This window comes from Python bivittatus, unplaced genomic scaffold (assembly GCF_059951505.1).
Source record: "Python bivittatus isolate LINGU-HERP-01145 unplaced genomic scaffold, Pbiv_v1 ctg000850_np1212, whole genome shotgun sequence".
NCBI classification, from domain to species: Eukaryota; Metazoa; Chordata; class Lepidosauria; order Squamata; family Pythonidae; genus Python; species Python bivittatus.
Window position 1 is genome coordinate 61,196,133 of NW_028277112.1, and position 17,211 is coordinate 61,213,343.

Genomic DNA, 17,211 nt, shown 5'->3' on the forward strand with positions numbered 1-17,211 from the left:
AACAAAGTTATGTCTGTGACATATATATCTTGTGACATTAAGAACCATTATTGAGAGTGGTTCCTGAACAAGCAAGCTTGTTCCCAGTAGCTTTCAGGTTAGCCCACAGAGAGGCTGAAATGTATTGTGTTCATTCAATCAGTTAATCCTGTGTTTCTTCCAGGAACTCAAGCTACACAGAAATTTTAGCTCCAATTTTATTCCCACAAGAACAACCCTGTCAGGTTATTTGGGCTGAGAGAGAGTGATTAGCCCAAAGTTATCTAGTCACCTTCTGTAGCAAAGTGTGACTTGAACCTAAGTCGGCCAAACCCTAACCTGACATTTTAACCATTGTACAGCACTGACTTTGAAGTTGTTTATTCCAGCCAAAAACCAAAGCTAAAACGAACACCTAAAATTAAAAGTGCTGAAAATTAAATTCAGCTTTCCCAACAATAATTGTAATTTACACAGTGAAAATCTGGGGGATGCTCTCATAAGACAAAGTTATCAAACGATATTGTATACATTCACTTGAAATAGAAGGAATGAATAAATATATAAATAAATCTTAAAATATGGATCATCCTCAGAATTAAATTAATCTTAATCATGTTTATCTTACCTCAAGATCCCCTGTCCATAAAGTTCATTTGAATCAAAACTGGAGATAATTTTAAATTTACTGGTTGACAAAGAGTTCTAGGAATCCTTACGCTAAAAGAAACAAAGGAGTCAGAACAAGACCTGAACTCCCAAACTTATAGCTGTCGATTGATTATGATGCCCAGGAAATCAGTTCATAGAATAACCAGGCAGAATATCAAACTCATTTATTACTGAAATGAGATTAGGAGTGGAGATTTCTAGTTTATCTATGAAATATACATTTTCCACATATAGCAGATTTTTTTTATTCTGCCTTCCCTAATGTGATCTGCTGAGTCTTTTCAGGACTTCTAATAGTAGTAGCAGGAGGTTCTAAAGCCAAATTAAAAAGAAAGGGAAAATGAGGGAATTGATATGCCATGATATACGTATATGATATATATCATGGCATAACTAACCAAGGAAATGACACACTACTAATAATTACTTATGCTTTAGAGTTAATAAACATGTCACCCTAGGTTTGGGGAAACCATTGTAAATCAACATCCACTCAAAAACGTCCAAGAAATAATAAGCTTTCTTAGCATCCAAAGAAAGAATATTTGTTGGGTTCAGCCTGTTTTGAGTTAAAACAATCAGATTAACTAAAATTCTATCATTACCAGAATGTTGATAAGGTTCCAAGGAATTAAGTATCAGAAAATAATTTAAATGAATGTGAATTTGACATAAAGAAAAAGAGGAAAGGTAGGAAGAATTAATAGAAGTCAAATGTGCACTGGATTGAATTCACACATATAATCCTGCAAAGTATTCTGAATATGGTGTAGAGTTTTGGTGAGAAGGAATTTTGATCTAGAAAGGGATTCAGATCTCCATTATATGTTATGCTAGTTTGAGTTATAAATGTTGAAAAAAGTTTGGGAATCTGTAATTGGACCATTTAGACTCGAAAGTGTTAAGTGTTGATCTCTCCAGTTTTGTGTTTAAAAAAAGAGTGGCACTTGTGATATTTCTTCAATCATCATAATACTTTTTGCACATTTAGAATCACTACATTTCCCTCACCTAGACTAGACTGTCTGTAAGCACTGTTTAGTTTTTGGAAGAATATGAATCTCCCATTAAGAGCAATTTCCGTTTCCAAATTTAAAAACTTAGCTAATACTTGCCTGTGCATTAAATGAATCCTTTAATTTGTGTGGTAAAAAAATAAACTTCCATTAAAATTAATTAACCGACAAGCAGAAAATAAGAAAAAAGCAATTACCTTATCAGTTTTAAGTATTCATTTACCCTGATAGAAACATTTCAGAGCCTTCAGAAGGGTCAAAAATCAAAAATGAAAAGACAAAAGAGGAGGGAAAACAAAAATAAAATGTGAATTCCAATCTGTACTTCTCAGAGTTATTATAGACCCTTACATACTTTAATAAGATGATGATATGAATCAACAGGAAAACAGAAGGGATACAGAGACCATGTCTGCTGATTGATCTGTTCAAATATACAGTATATACTGTACATTCAAAGAGTCCAGTGAGAAGAGAAAGAATGGGTGGTGGAGGAGAAGAAAGGCTAAACAGAGTTGCAAAACACTACAGTCTGTCATTTTTCCTTTCTAGCAATGTCAGCTATATAACTAAATGAACGTTGAGTTGGAAACTGAAATAAATATTTGGCAGGGTGAGGTTGATTGTTTTTCCTATTTTCTAGTTGAGCCTGCAGCTATCAGACTTCCTGGTGATCTTCCATCCCAGGATTAATAATACAGGATGCTGGTTAATTTTTTTCTGAGATCATTCAATGAGATGCTACTATCTGCAGTGCAAATGTCATTTTAAACATTTTTAATGTCAGAAAAACAGTTTTCAGAGAGATAGGCAATAGAGACAATGAAAGGTTTTGTGAGAAATTGTTCCTCAAACAGCCTTAATTGAGTTCAATGGCCTTATTCTTATTTTTGAAGCTAGTCATGGGGTTAGGTTAGCTGAAGAAGCATTTTCTCTTATAGATAATGGTCTCTCCTCACTTCATGGCTAAGCTTCTTCAGAAGGCTTCTTACCATCTGTAGGCTAGGGGAGGGCAAACTGATTATACGTAGTTCTCACTTAACTATGGTAATTAGACCAGAATTTCCATCACTATGTAATGTGGTCATAAAGCACGACATCACGTAACCGCACTGCTTAGTGATGGAAATTCTGGCACTTCCAGTTGCCATTGTTAAGCGAATCACCGCAGGTCGTTAAGTGAGGATGTCACATGTCACCATTTGTGACCTCCTGCTGGCTTCTCCATTGACTTTGCTTGTAGGAAGCCAGCAAAGAAGGTCGCAAATAGTAATTGTGACCACAGGATTATAATTGTGAGCCAAGCACCCAGATCATGATCACATGACCCCAGGAACACTGCAACCAACATAAGTGTGAGGACTGGTTGTAAGTACCACTCGTTCAGTGCTGTCATAAGTTCAGCAGCTGAACAAGTGGTCATTAAACGAGGACTACCTGTAGTGCCTTTTTCAGATGAGGCTACCTGAGTCAGCTTAGTCCAAATATTTAAGTTAGTTCTGATTTCAGAAAAGACTTTTGACGCTTAATGTTGGTTACTGCAAGAGAGGTTTTCTGTATCCATGTTTTGCTTTTATGCATACTTTTATGTCATATGTTTTGATTATGCATTTTAATAATCTGCAGACATTTGTTAATAGGTGATAGTTGCCAGTCTCCTATTTGATTAAAGCAGACTGAAATGAACACAACATATAATAATAAATATAGTTTCTTTGTATATTGAAAGCTGTCCTTTTCTAATACTTGCTTTCAGACTAATTCCTTTTTCTTACATGCCTCTTTTCTACCATCCTGCTTGCTTTACATACTGATGGCAAATGTTTTGTTAAAGAAATATGACAGGAGAAATCCTCTGCTGGCTCCCCAAATCCTTTTTCCAGTGATAAGTAACATGATAGCCTGCCTGCCTGCCTTCCTTCCTTGGAAATTGTGATAGGATTATTTAACTTGTCCCAGTGGTAAACCAAATCCAGAATGTGACGTAATAAAAAGGTTTTAGCTAAAATACTTACGGTCTAAAGATGCCCCTCCCACTAAAGAATACAAGTCCCTTGTGATGTAATTCTTGCATCAAGACAAAGATCTGGAATGTCTAGTGATATTTTTCTTAAGTCATACGGATGTGCGAATGGCAGATCTATAGATTCCAGCCATCCTTAACATATGAAGATGAAGGAGTTCTTTTCCCTGGCTCACAGGAAGGCAGGAAACATCTCTCTAGGATTCCTGTAAAGTATACAGTAAAGGATTTTGCCAAGAGCTGTCCACTTGCTGCTGGCAGTTTCTGTTGCTGACTGTATGAGTAGCTTCTGTTTTAGGGAGATGCAAAAACATGACAAAGCTGGCATTGCATCAGGCTATAATGTGGGATTTAACAGGTATGTTAAGTGTTGGTATTGAGTAAAGGCTGCAATTGATATAATTGATTGGACTGCTGACACCAGATGCTGTAACTGGCAATTTTCATTGATAGTGGTAAATACACCAGAGTTTTTCTGCAGATGGGAGGAACAAAGGAATTTGAAGCAAAGAAATAACTGTTGTAGTATAAAGAATTTTGTCTGTGCCAGCCTCTTCCAGCCTAATGTCCTTTTAGGACTACCATTTTCATAATTCTCAATGCTAGGTGGGAAATTTGGGAACTGTAATGGCAGCTCTTCTGAAACATGCCAGGCACATGGTTGCATGAATTTGTCTTCATGGAGCTTGGTTCATGTAGCCCAATTCTGATAGAATCTCTGACATGTATATTTCTAACTCCTTTGAATTGACACTTAGTGCATTACATGTCCTCTACTACTGAATTCTGCTCAAGCTGAATTGGGGTGTGGAGCTGTATATCTGGAGTCTTTGGTCCTTTTGCAACCAGACACTAACTTAGATTTAACAGTTGTACCACAGCAGTTGCTCAATCTTCCTCTTAGGTTAATCTTAAGACTTAAGATGGTAATAATATAGTTAGTTCTAATTCTGGAAAAATGGTTTACTGAAGTACATTGCAAAGAGATTTGGTGGCCAAGAGAGGACTAGGAATACATCCATGATACTTATGCAAGCTTTGTTAGAGTGTTTAGGGCAAAAGGTCTGGGCACTGAACGATCAACTTTAACTTCTCATAGTTATTTTTTAAAAAGTATCTAACTTCTTAGATATACTAACTTCCATTACAGGCCATGACATTTCCTAACCAAATTAATAATGCTGAAGCTTTAGATTTCACCAACATGAGTTTTTGGAATACAGTGGTACCTCTACTTACGAACGCCTCTACTTACGAAATTTTCGAGATATGATCAGCTCTGGCCCCCAAAATTTACCTCTACTTACAAACTCGCCTTGACTTACGAGCCATTTTCCGCCCGTTCCATGTGGTCCGCGGTCATTTTCCGCCCGTTCCACATGGTCCGCGGCCATTTTTCCGCCCGTTCCACGTGGTCCGGGGCCATTTTCCGCCCTTGACACATGGTCCGCAGCCATTTTTCCACCCCTTCCACGTGGTCCGCGGCCATTTTCCGCCCCTGACACATGGTCCGCGGCCATTTTTTCTGCCCTGCCGCGTGGTCACCGGCCGTTTTTCCGCCCCTGATGCGTGGTCCGCGGACGCCGGAACAGATTAACGGTAATTACATTGAACCTTATGGGAAAATTTACTGTGACTTGCGACCAACTCGACTTGCGATCAGAGTCACAGAACGGATTAAGTTCGTAAGAAGAGGTACCACTGTACTACATCCTGCTACTATGTATTTTGAGCCTTGATGCCTCTGTTTGAAGTTGGCACAGTTAAAACATACAACCAGTAGTGGTTGGCAAGATCTTTCTGGTTGAATTTCTTAATCTTATTTGCAGTCTTTTCCTTAGATTCTTAGATGCTTTTTTATCTTCCTTCTTCAGCAGCAGACTCTCACCTGGCCACCTATTCATTGTCTTGCTTCTTTCATTTCTAAGACTGATATATCCAATCAGCAATATAAGGTGGCATTTCCTCATTTTAGAGGTAGAAAGTGGGATGGATTGTACAACATCTGAATGAAAGTGGGAATATTTATATTTATCATCCCCAATTTTTTAAAAAAGAGAAAACGTATGGTAAAATTATCTGTTATAAACTATATAAAAATAAGTCAGGAACAAAATAAAAGAGCTTTCAAACAAAAAACCAACCACAGGCCAAAAAAAGCTCATCATCCCTCATAGAAGAGCAAAAGTTCAAGCTGAAGTCTCTGGAAAGCCAGATTGGCATCCAGCTTAGTTCAGTGCAGAGCTTGAATCACTTTTCTTTAGAGAGGGCTTTCATAAAGTTGGTGTCATAACCACACTATTACCCATTGTTACTGTTAATGCTTGTTTAGTGCTCAGAATGGACTATTTGGCAGTGATGCTTTGCTGACATTAAAGGAGAGGTGAGCAGCCTTTTTCAGCCTGAGGGCTGCTGGGTGTATAGTTAGTGATGTCATAATGTCACTGAAATAGGTGGGGCCAAATCACCCAAGTTTGCATATGTGGAAGATGGAAGAGTTTGTGGGAGATGGGTGCCATAAGCCCTACAGAGGCTTACAGTACCCCTTGGCTACTTGATTCCTTACAGATGAGAAAAATTACTCCAGTTCTGGAGTTTGGGGGTCCTTAAGAGGCAAATGGGAACCTTAAGCCATGACATATATGTATATCTATTTCATATTTCCCATTTTTTTCCATATTCCTAGTAAAGGAAGAGTGTGAGGCTGTGCCAGAGTGAACCCACTCTCCTACAGGCATTTGGCACTGAGGGCATCAAGCTCTGCGGAAAAATGTATATTTCTGGTATGCTATTGACCATGTGGCTGAACATTGTGGCACATCAAAGATATGATGTTGCTGGTGGTGGCCTCTTTGGAAGACTTTCCAGAGAGGGTGCTTGGTTATGTTTCAAAGCCGGTCATTGTATTATCAGGAAATAAGCTGATGTGATTCACACTTGTCAAGTAGTTATGCCAATGAGAAGACAATAAAACAATAAAAAAGAAGCATGGGTTGTGAAAAATCCTTCGTAGCAGCAGCATATTTGATGGAGGCATTGCAGCTATCATTTATTTATTTATTTTATATGCCACCCATCTCCCCTCATTCAAATTGCTTTTTCATAGTGTGCCATTATATTGCTTCTTCCTATGATGTAATACTTACTGGAGACTATTTTCATCATTCTGTTTTTACTACAATATGAGGTAGTTTTAAAAATTAGGTCTCTCAACAATTTGAAAATCAGTAGAGTGCCCTGAAATAATGCTGTTTGAGTGTATAGTCTCCCAGATTGGAACCCAAAAAGTCTTAGCTATTTGATGAAATAGTGTCCCTTCATTTGGGACAATCTTGAGGATAGTGACATCTTCATAACTGGTAAAGGCTACAGTCCATTAGGAATGGAGCAGTATATAAGTTTCATAAATAAATGACATTGAAAATCCAATCTATCTGAAAAAAAATTTGCTGAGCGGTGCCAGAGGAGAACAAGATGACATCCTTCTATAAGGGTGATGGTGTCATCTGGACTTACCTGAGCAAACCATTTTCATCATAGTTGGTCATTGTAGGAATGATGAAACATTAAGAACATGTGCCTGAGTAGTTTTGTTTTCTCTTTCTCTTCCCATCTCTTTTTCCTTCTATGATGTGTGTGGTTTTTTGTTTTTTTTATTTCTATGGTTGCATAAGCTGCTTTGGGAGTCCTTGGGTGAGGTATAAATGTTCTAAATAAATACTTAAAGTTTAATTAAATAAAGTCATCTCAGCTGTGAAGAGTTTATTACATTTAGTTTGATGGCACCATTTATTTAATTAAAGGCTTTGTAACTTGGGATGTGCAAAATGTTTTCAACCATTTCAAAACGGTTTTGTGAAACATCACATTTCAAGCACAAAGCTGCTTTTTGTTAAAAAATATTAGTTTTGCGCTCAAAATGGGACATGTCACAAAATTTCACACTTCAAATGGGTCAACATGAAATTTTTCACATACTCCTAATTTTAATTCTTGTATTTTGCTCTTTTTAAAAAAAGAACTTTGAAATGTAAGCAGTCCAGTCTTAGAATGGGAATATTTGGATAGGATTTCTTTGCAGGGAATGTGGTATGGTGACCATATATCAAGCCCAGCCCAAGAACAATGATGAAACAGTCCAGTCCAGTTCTTTTATTTGCTTACACCTTATAGACAGAATCTTGCCAGACTAAATCTATACTATAGCAACTAGTGGATCTACCCCAGGAGATTCTAGGGAGTGGCTACCCTGAACCTCTTTCGCTTCCCACACTCCCCCTGTGGACTGTGTTGTATTTTGTCTCCTTTCCACTCCTGGAACGCACCCCCTCCTTCCTGATAGCCTTGACCTCTCACATCACCCTCCTCTTTGTAGATACATAACATCACACCATATTCAACTGTAATTAAAAAGGTTTGGGTTTAAAATGAGTGAGCTACAACAGGCTCACTGTTATAGAATTTTCTTTTTCAGACTGTATTTACATTTATTTTATTTGGCTTTCAATAAGAACTACAGTGCATTCAGAAAGTATTCAGACCCCCTTCACTTTTTTCAATTTTGTTATGTTGCAGCCTGATACTACAATTGTTCAAATTCATTTTTTTTCTCATTAATCTACACTCAGTACCCCATAATGACAAAGTGAAAACAGAATTTTAGAAATGTCTGTAAATTTCTTAAAAAGAAAAAACTGAAATATCACATGTACTTAAGTATTCAGACCCTTTACTCAGTACTTTGTTGAAACACCTTTGGCAGCAATTACAACCTTGAGTCTTTTTCGTATGACGCGACAAACTTTGCACACCTGGATTGGGGGATTTTTTCCCATTCTTCTTTGCAAATTCTCTCAAGCTCAATCAGGTTGGATGGGGACCATCGGTAGACAGCCATTTTCAGGTCTCTCCAGAGATGTTCAATAGGGTTCAAGTCAGGGCTCTGGCTGGGCCACTCTAGGACATTCACAGAGTTGTCCCTAAACCATTCCTGTGTTGTCTTGGCTGTGTGCTTAGGATCGTTGTCATGTTGGAAGGTGAACCTTCGGCCCAGTCTGAAGTCCTGAGTGCTGTGGAACAGGTTTTCATTGAGGAGATCTCTGTACTTTGCTCCATTCAGCTTTCCCTCAACCCTGACCAGTCTCCCAGTCCCTGCTGCTGAAAAACATCTCCACAGCATGATGCTGCCACCACTATGCTTCACCGTTGGGATGGTGTTGGCCAGGTGATGAGCGGTGTCTGGTTTCCTCCAGACACAATGTTTAGAACTGAGGCCAAACAGCTCAATCTTGGTTTCATCAGACCAGAGAATCTTGTTCCTCCCAGTCTGAGAGTCCTTCAGGTGCTTTTTTGCAAACTCCAAGCAGGCTTTCATGTGTTTTGTACTGAGGAGAGGCTTCCGTCTAGCCACTCTGCCATAAATCCCAGATCAGTGGAGGGCTGCAGTGATGGTTGTCCTTCTGGAACTTTGTCCCATCTCCACACAGGATCTCTGGAGCTCAGCAAGAGTGACCATTGGGTTCTTGGTCACCTCTCTTACTGAGGCTCTTCTCCCCCAATTGCTCAGTTTGGCTAGGCAACCAGCTCTTGGAAGAGTCCTGGCTGTGCCAAACTTCTTCCATTTGAGAATTATGCAGGCCACTGTGCTCTTGGGAGCCTTCAGTGCAGCAGAAATTTTTTTCTAGCCTTCCCCAGATGTCTGCCTTGCAATAATCCTGTCTCTGAGCTCTGCAGGCAGTTCCTTTGACCTTATGGCTTTTGCTCTGATACAGGATGCATTGTCAGCTGTGAGGCCTTCTATAGACAGGTGTGTGCCTTTCCAAATCATGACCAATCCATTTAATTTACCACAGGTGGACTCCAATCAAGGTATAGAAACAGCTCAGCAACAATCAAGAGAAATGGGAGGCACCTGAGCTAAATTTCAAGTGTTGTTGCAAAGGGTCTGAATACTTACGCTAATGTGATATTTCAGTTTTTCCTTTTTAATAAATTTACAGACATTTCTAAAATTCTGTTTTCACTTTGTCATTATGGGGTACTGAGTGTAGATTAATGAGAAAAAAAATGAATTTGAACAATTGTAGTATCAGGGTGTAACATAACAAAATTGAAAAAAGTGAAGGGAGTCTGAATACTTTCTGAATGGTACTGTATATGTGTGTATGTTCAAAATTTTTATAAATAGCTCTTCGCAGCTGTTCCTTGTATTGCCCTTTCTTATAGCTTTCAAGACCTGCAATGAGGTTTCAGACTTTTTGAACATATGCTGCACTTAAACATGGACTGCAATTCTGTTAAGATCTCTTAATAAGATTAAGGTTTAAGGTTTCTGAACTTAGAGATGATATCTGAAATTTTAAAAAAGCAGAAGTTTAAGAAGTTTGTCTCAGAAAACTTCCTTAAAATAAAAGGAAAAGTAGAAAATTCCATTCACTTTTACAGAGTTTCAGGAGAAATTTACTATGTTCATTTTGATTTGTGTATAGTATATCATGAAAACTTTTTAATCATCCTTTATTTCCTTTGCTGTTAAAAAGGACTTGCACTTAAAAAAAAACATTAATTTTGTTTTCTCCTCCTGTTCCCTGTTTCCTTAATATTCTCTCCTGTTTCATAGCAATGCAAGGCTGGAATGTACTACACCATTAGATGCCACGGGGGACATGGGGAGCCATGATATTCTGGAAAAAGAGGGACATGAAAACCTGAGCCATGACTTCATCAATGGCACGACCAGTAGCAATGTGGAAGCAGCACAGAGGCTGGCAAAGCGCCTCTATCATCTGGATAGATTCAAACGGTCTGATGTGGCAAAGCATTTGGGGAAAAAGTGCGTTCCAATTTTCTGCCTTTAAGATTAACTAGAATGGTAAGAATATATCTGAATTGATTTCCTAATAACCTGACTTATGCTTTTTCTTTTTCTGTTAAAGCAACGAGTTTAGCAAGCTTGTAGCTGAAGAATACCTCAAGTTCTTTGATTTCACGGGCATGTCTTTGGATCATTCCCTCAGGTATGAAGCCATCTTCCCCATGTATCTTCATGGATCATTTCTCACCCAATGAGAATACTTTATTTAATGTGCATATACTTAATCAATATAATCAATATAATATAATATAATATAATATAATAATTAATGATGCTATAACATGGGGTAGCAGTGCAGTCCTTGCCAGTGCTAACCTTGTGCCAGTATCCACTTCATTTGCGTACATCTACCAAGATATAATTAGGTCCATTTTAAGTCTCTTAAAGGCCTGGGAACAGAATTCTCTCTCATAAAGTCATTCTATCTATCTATCTATCTATCTATCTATCTATCTATCTATCTATCTATCTATCAATCAATCAATCAATCAAATTTATATAGCTGCCTAGCTCAATGCACGACTCTGGGCGGCTCACAAACAGTTGAAAACAATATAAAAACAGCAAAACATTGTATCCGTTTAAAACAATAAAAACTATATAAAACTATATAAAATCACAACATTCAAAATTCATAGATAAGGTGAGAAATGACTGGAGTCATTTCTGGGGAAAACTCAACATACTGAACTAATGCAGGTTTGTATTTAGTACTTTATGTTTTATTGCCTGGATTGAGCAATAATGGTCCATCTGACAGTTTCATGTACTGAACCGTATTTTGGGAGGCAACAGATGAAATTGTTCCCATTACCTCTTCTAGGAAAGAACCTATGGATAATTCAGTGCCTGCAGCCCATTAAAAGCCTGCTCTCAAGTGGGCTATGATTTCTTAGTATTGCTTTGATTCAAAGTGAATTCTAGAACATAAAGAGCTTCCCCTCCTCCTCCTCCCCCCATTTTCCCAGTATTATTTATTCTAACTGGCTGCAGCTGTCCAGGCAGAAATATTTTTCATCCCTTGCTATTGGATCATTCCAACTGGATATTCCAGGGGTTGAGGCAGAGGCCTTTGACATACAATGCATCTGTTTTATCACTAAGCTCCATTTCCTCCTGCTACATCCAGAGAGAAATGTATATGAGGTGGGCCTTGGAGAGCAACAGTCAGAGTTGAACTAGAGTAGGATTTGGACGGATGTGGTCCTGCTTCCACATGGGCCTGCTTTAAAATAGCCACAAGTTAGGGTGGACCTTCTGTGTGATTTGTTTGTATTTGATGGGTTTTCTGGACAGGTCTGGAAACCCACAGAACAGCTTCATCAGAAGAAGCTTGTTTGTTTTTTAAATGCTTTTGTAAAAATGTTGATTGTGCAGTTGTGTGAGTTAGAGGCCAGAAGGAAGAACAAGAAATAACAGCAGGGCCGTGAAAGACATATAAGGAAGTTAGAAGTGAGGGCTGAAAATGACAGCTGCATCATTATTTATTTTTTTTAAATACAACTGCTGTAGGTTGATAGACTTGAAGGCATGTTTTCGCTGGATACACGCTCTCTGCTGGAAGACACTTTTAAAGCAAGCCCAGTGTCTGAGGAATCATACCTCAGCACAGAAATGATCATACAATAATGCTTAAGAAAACAGCTAATCCTACGCCTCCCTTTCCCCCTTGTTCTTCCCCAGTTTCTTAGTCCCAGGAGTTATAACAAAGGTTTACTCTATATTCACCATATTTCTAGACATTCATATTCTGTTAATGTGTTTAATATTCCTGCCTTACTCTGGTTTGTATTTCTTTATTCCAAATATTGCAACCCATCTATAAACAAGCAAGTAGTTTACAGATAGGCAGTACATTTTTAAGATATACGTACACCACAGCTTTTTTTTCAAGTGAGATTAGTGGCTTAAAAGTAATAGTAGTAATAGCAGTCTTTTTATTTACAACACGCTTATAAAAAATTGCAGTATTGTATGACCTTCTCCCACCTGCCCCTGAGGCTAGAGCAACACAGACTTCAACATGTTTTTACAAAACAGTAAAAACTGAGCTGTTCCGTAGGGCCTTTGATACTAAAGGCTACTGTACTTGTGTTGATGGCATCAGTGATTAGCATATAACCGTCCTTGTGTATGTTACAGTGCAGAAATTTGTAACACACAAGAGAAGATACATGCTTCGTTCAAACAACCCTCAGTTCTGAAAAAGCTATCCTTAATTTGTAATCTCAGCACAGGAATGTTTGACTGCTTTTTTTTTTCCTTTTAAATTCCTCTTTAGGACATTTTTTAAAGCCTTTTCCCTCATTGGAGAAACTCAGGAAAGAGAGAGAGTTTTAGTTCATTTCTCCAGCAGATATCACCAATGCAACCCCAGTGCTATTTCCACACAAGGTAATCATCCACTCATAGTTTTAATATATTTTTGTCCTGTTGTCACCTTTACTCAGGTAGGCTTCAAAGTGGCTAATGAGATTTTAGTATTATAATCACACTACTGTACCCCAAAAACCCAAAATGACTCAACCCCAACCCAGAATGTTTATAAAGCCAAAACTAGCAGAATGAATAGTAGTCTAGTCAATCATAAAATATTTATGGCCATCATTTATTCTTGAAACTGCATATTCACTATGTTGCTAAATCACTAGAATCCTTTTCAGACATTTGCATAATGAACATCTTTCACTGAGGCTGTCTATCATTATTGCCTGATTCAGGAAGCAAGCAGCCTGGGTGGGAATCACTACAGGTAGTCCTTGTTTAATGACCATTCATTTAACTACAGTTCAAAGTTACAGTGGCTTTGGAAAAAGTGCTTTACGACCTGTACTCCCACTTACGACCGTCACGAACAGTCTCACCACCCCTGCAGTCACATGATTATGATTTACAATGGTTGTTAAGCAAATCATGTGGTTGTTAAGCAAATTCTGGCAAAAAACATCCATTGGGGAAGCTGGATTCACTTAACGACCATGGGATTCACTTAATGACCATCATAAAATTGGGTCCGGTCATGTGGTGACTTGCTTAACAACTGCCATGCTTAATGACCAATTTTCAGTCCCTATTGTGGTTGTTAAGCGAGGACTACCTGAATTATGACCTGCTTGTAAGCTTTTCTTGCTTGTATAGGCTTTAAATATATAAATCTGCTTAAATACTTTGGAGGCTGTGCTGAATCAATTAAGGAAAGCAGATCTCATTTCTTCTGCTTTATTTAAACAAACATGTGTGCGCACACACATACAGACACACACCAGGGTTGCTGTGAACATTTCATAATTTGAAATTGACTAGAGGATTATTGAGATAAGAGGAAAAGCAGAGGCAGTAAAAGATTGTAATCAAGTGCACATACTGTATATAAAGCCCACTCAAGCCAGTAGCTTCATGGACATAACACACTTTGTAGAAGCAGCGAAGGGGCACAGTGAAGATGTCTGGGACAAGAGTTTCAGACAAGTGTCCATGGAGGACAAGTCAAAGGGGCTTATATGACAAAAGCAGCAGCATACGATGCAATGCAAACTCTGCACATTTTCTGCATGCATCATGACATTGTGCCACAATGAGGAGATGCTGCTTTTGTCATCTTAATGAAAGCTTTGGAGACTTCTTGTTCCAAACATAGGAAAGAATGACATTTCAAAGCTAAATTCAGCTTTAGCTTTAGTCTGATTGGTCTCACGGGAAGTGGCTTCAATTAGACCGAGCCTGGCTAAATCTGCTGGTTTAACTGGATTGCAGATCCAACTGCAAAAAGTAAAATAAAATGTTTTGCAAGATCTGCAGTTCTGCAGCTGAGCTTCTGTAAGGTATAGATACTCATGAGGTGGTTCTTCAAAACATGGCTTATGGTTTTTCTCCACTGACAAGCAAAATCAGGCTGGCCTCCTTTCTCTGTCAGTGATTTAATGTCATGAGATATCTGTTTCTTGATTAATGCCATGTATTTCTTTATAGGGAAACTGCTTTGGAGAGTGTTAATTAGGCTGCAGGGGGTTCCAGCTTAATTGGCATCATTCTTTTATAAGCAGACGTGAATAGTGGGAAGTGTGATTTTCTTTTTTCCTGTGTGGCTTTCTATATGTCATGCTTTGGGTGTTTTTAATCCTACAGATGGAGTCCATTGCCTCACATGTGCAGTGATGCTGCTGAACACTGACCTCCATGGCCATGTGAGTATCCTGCAAACTTACCACTCCTCCTCAAGACTACAGGGGGTCTTCTGATGCATTTCTGGTGTTTCTGTGCTTGGTGGCCCCCATTGCAGGCTTGGCTTCTAACAGCCTCCAAGAATTGAAGTCACCTAAGCAGAGGCAGAAAGTAGCTGTGGGGACTGTAAAAAAGGCAAGCATTTTTAGTTAAGGATGCACCGCATGGGAGTGAGGGCCAAACGTGATAGAATCAGATTATAGCCAAATAGACTGTAAAAAGTGCAGATAAACTGTGCGGTTAGCAAAGATGGAACAAAACCATTTGGTGAAGGCAGGGAAACATAAATTTCCCTCTGCAGAATGGATTGCAGAAACTCCAGAAAACTGCACAGCAAAAGGTTTGGCGTTGGTTCCCCTTGATTTCCTGATTTCCTTGATTTGGTTTGTGCCGGCCAGCTCCTGTTCACACTTGTGGATGACCTCTGGCAGGCCTGGGATGGGGTTGGTGTATTCATCCTGGCCCTACTTGATTTCTCAGTGGCTTTTGTGTATCAGGGGTAACCTTGATACAGCTGATCAGGTGAGGGCCTTGGGAGTGGGAGACACCATTCTTCAGTGGTTCTCCTCCTACCTCTAAGGCTGGTTCCAGTTGTTTTGGTGGGACAGGAGAGGTAAGGTGCCACAGAGCTCAACTCTATATGCGAGACCACTGGGTGAGGCCATCTGTCAGCATGGGGTTAAGTACCATCCATGTGGTGATAATACTCAGCTGCACATCTCTGCCCCTGGCTGCTCAAGTGATGCTGTCACAGTGCTTTCCCAGTACCTGGAGGCTGCATGGATCTGGATGGGGAAGAATAAACTTCAGCTCAACCCTGACAAGACCAATTGGCTGTGGGTTTTAACATCCTCTATATCGGGTGATTTGACATCTTTAACTCTGGCTGGAAGGACACTCACCCAATCAGAGTTGGTGCACAATCTGAGGATTCTCTTGGACTCTTGGCTCCTGCTCAAAGAGCAGGTGGCAGCCATGGCCAGGAGGGCCTTTGCACAAATGCATTGTTTGTACCAGTTGTGCCCTTTCCTAGATCAGGAGGCACTGCTCATGGTTACTTATGCCTTAGTCACCTCCTAGTTGGGCTATTGCAATGTACTCTACGTGGGGCTGCCCTTGACAAGCATTTATAAGCTGCAACTGGTCCAGAATGCAGCAGTACAGGTATGCCCATGTAATATCACTGGCTCTCAGTGGGCTTCTGGGTGCAGTGCAGCTGACTCAGCAGTGGTGCTAAAGCCCTATATTACATGGGGCCAGGTTACTTGTGGGACTACCTATCCCCATTGTTTTCTACTTGTCCTACTAAATCTGACCAGGTGGGCATGCTCCAGGCCTGGGTGAAGCAGTGTTACCTGGTGGGGCATCAAAAGCATGCCCTCTCTGTCATGGTGCCTTCCTTATGGAAGACCCTCTCCCCAGAGATACGGATGGACCCAACCCTGTTGGCCTTCAGGAAAGTGGTAAAGAACTGGCTTTTCTCCCAAGCGCTGAAGCCATGTTGACAGAGCTGACACGGGGTGGTTGGTGGAGGGATATGAGTTTTTATCAGGGCCTCATCATAGTTTACTGTTTTAAATGGTTGTTCTATGGTATTGTGTTTGTATTTTGTATACTGCCTAGAGCTCCTTTTGTTAGATGGGCAGCTATATAAATTTGTTTAATAAATAAGTATGCCTCCGTAATGTCAGGCATTCTTTCTTCAGAATCCAAATGCAGGACTGTCACAGACATCAAGAGAGACTATATATAGATGGCAATTTCTCAGAGATTTGGCGGCAATGTTGTAGAGCTATTTGCGTCCAAGAAACAAATGGCCATGTTTTTCCCTAGCTTGCCGAACGTTCTGTTAAACTAGTTGTATAGTGCATTTAGCTATACTTTGGAAAAGTTGTGAGGAATTTATAGAAATGGAATTTGCATAGCTACACAGATGTTCCTAAGTCCTATTATGACTTTTCCTGGTATCTCTCAGATGCCTATCCCTCACCAGCTTCTAACAGTTTTTAAAGATCAGTTTCAAAAGCATCTGTTGTCTGTTTTCTTAAAACAGTGTTTCTCAGACTTCTTGCAGTTGTGAACCACTAAAATCAGGACATTGAATCATTCAGAAAACTCAGAGACCACCCAAGTAAAGAAACATCCCCTCCATACATTTTTGTATTTAGCAAAATGGAAGTTCACATTTTTTGGTGAATAAAGTCACATTTATAGTTCCATTTGTGTATGTCTTCTTTCCAGTTCTAAAGGCCTTTTAAAACTGAATTTTGTACCAAATAATTTAATTGAAGATTACATATTGATTTGCCATCTGAATTATTTCATGTACCCAATGTCATTATAACAGGTACTCTCAGTGCAACTTGCTCATCACACCTGTGCTTCAGTAGTAATTTCTGAATACCGGGGTCTACAAGCAGTTTTAG

At 39.3% G+C, this 17,211-nt stretch overlaps 1 protein-coding gene across 2 annotated transcripts in view; it reads left to right on the forward strand.

Annotated features, from left to right (window-relative positions):
- Nucleotides 1-17,211, forward strand: part of LOC103054328 (PH and SEC7 domain-containing protein 3-like) — a 170,383-nt gene that overhangs the window by 59,227 nt on the left and 93,945 nt on the right. For both annotated transcript variants that reach the window (XM_088129788.1, XM_088129789.1), the window contains 4 exons: nucleotides 10,310-10,522; nucleotides 10,626-10,706; nucleotides 12,846-12,958; nucleotides 14,690-14,748. In XM_088129788.1, coding sequence (XP_087985914.1) covers nucleotides 10,310-10,522; nucleotides 10,626-10,706; nucleotides 12,846-12,958; nucleotides 14,690-14,748 — 466 coding nt within the window. The remainder of the gene's footprint in view (nucleotides 1-10,309; nucleotides 10,523-10,625; nucleotides 10,707-12,845; nucleotides 12,959-14,689; nucleotides 14,749-17,211) is intronic.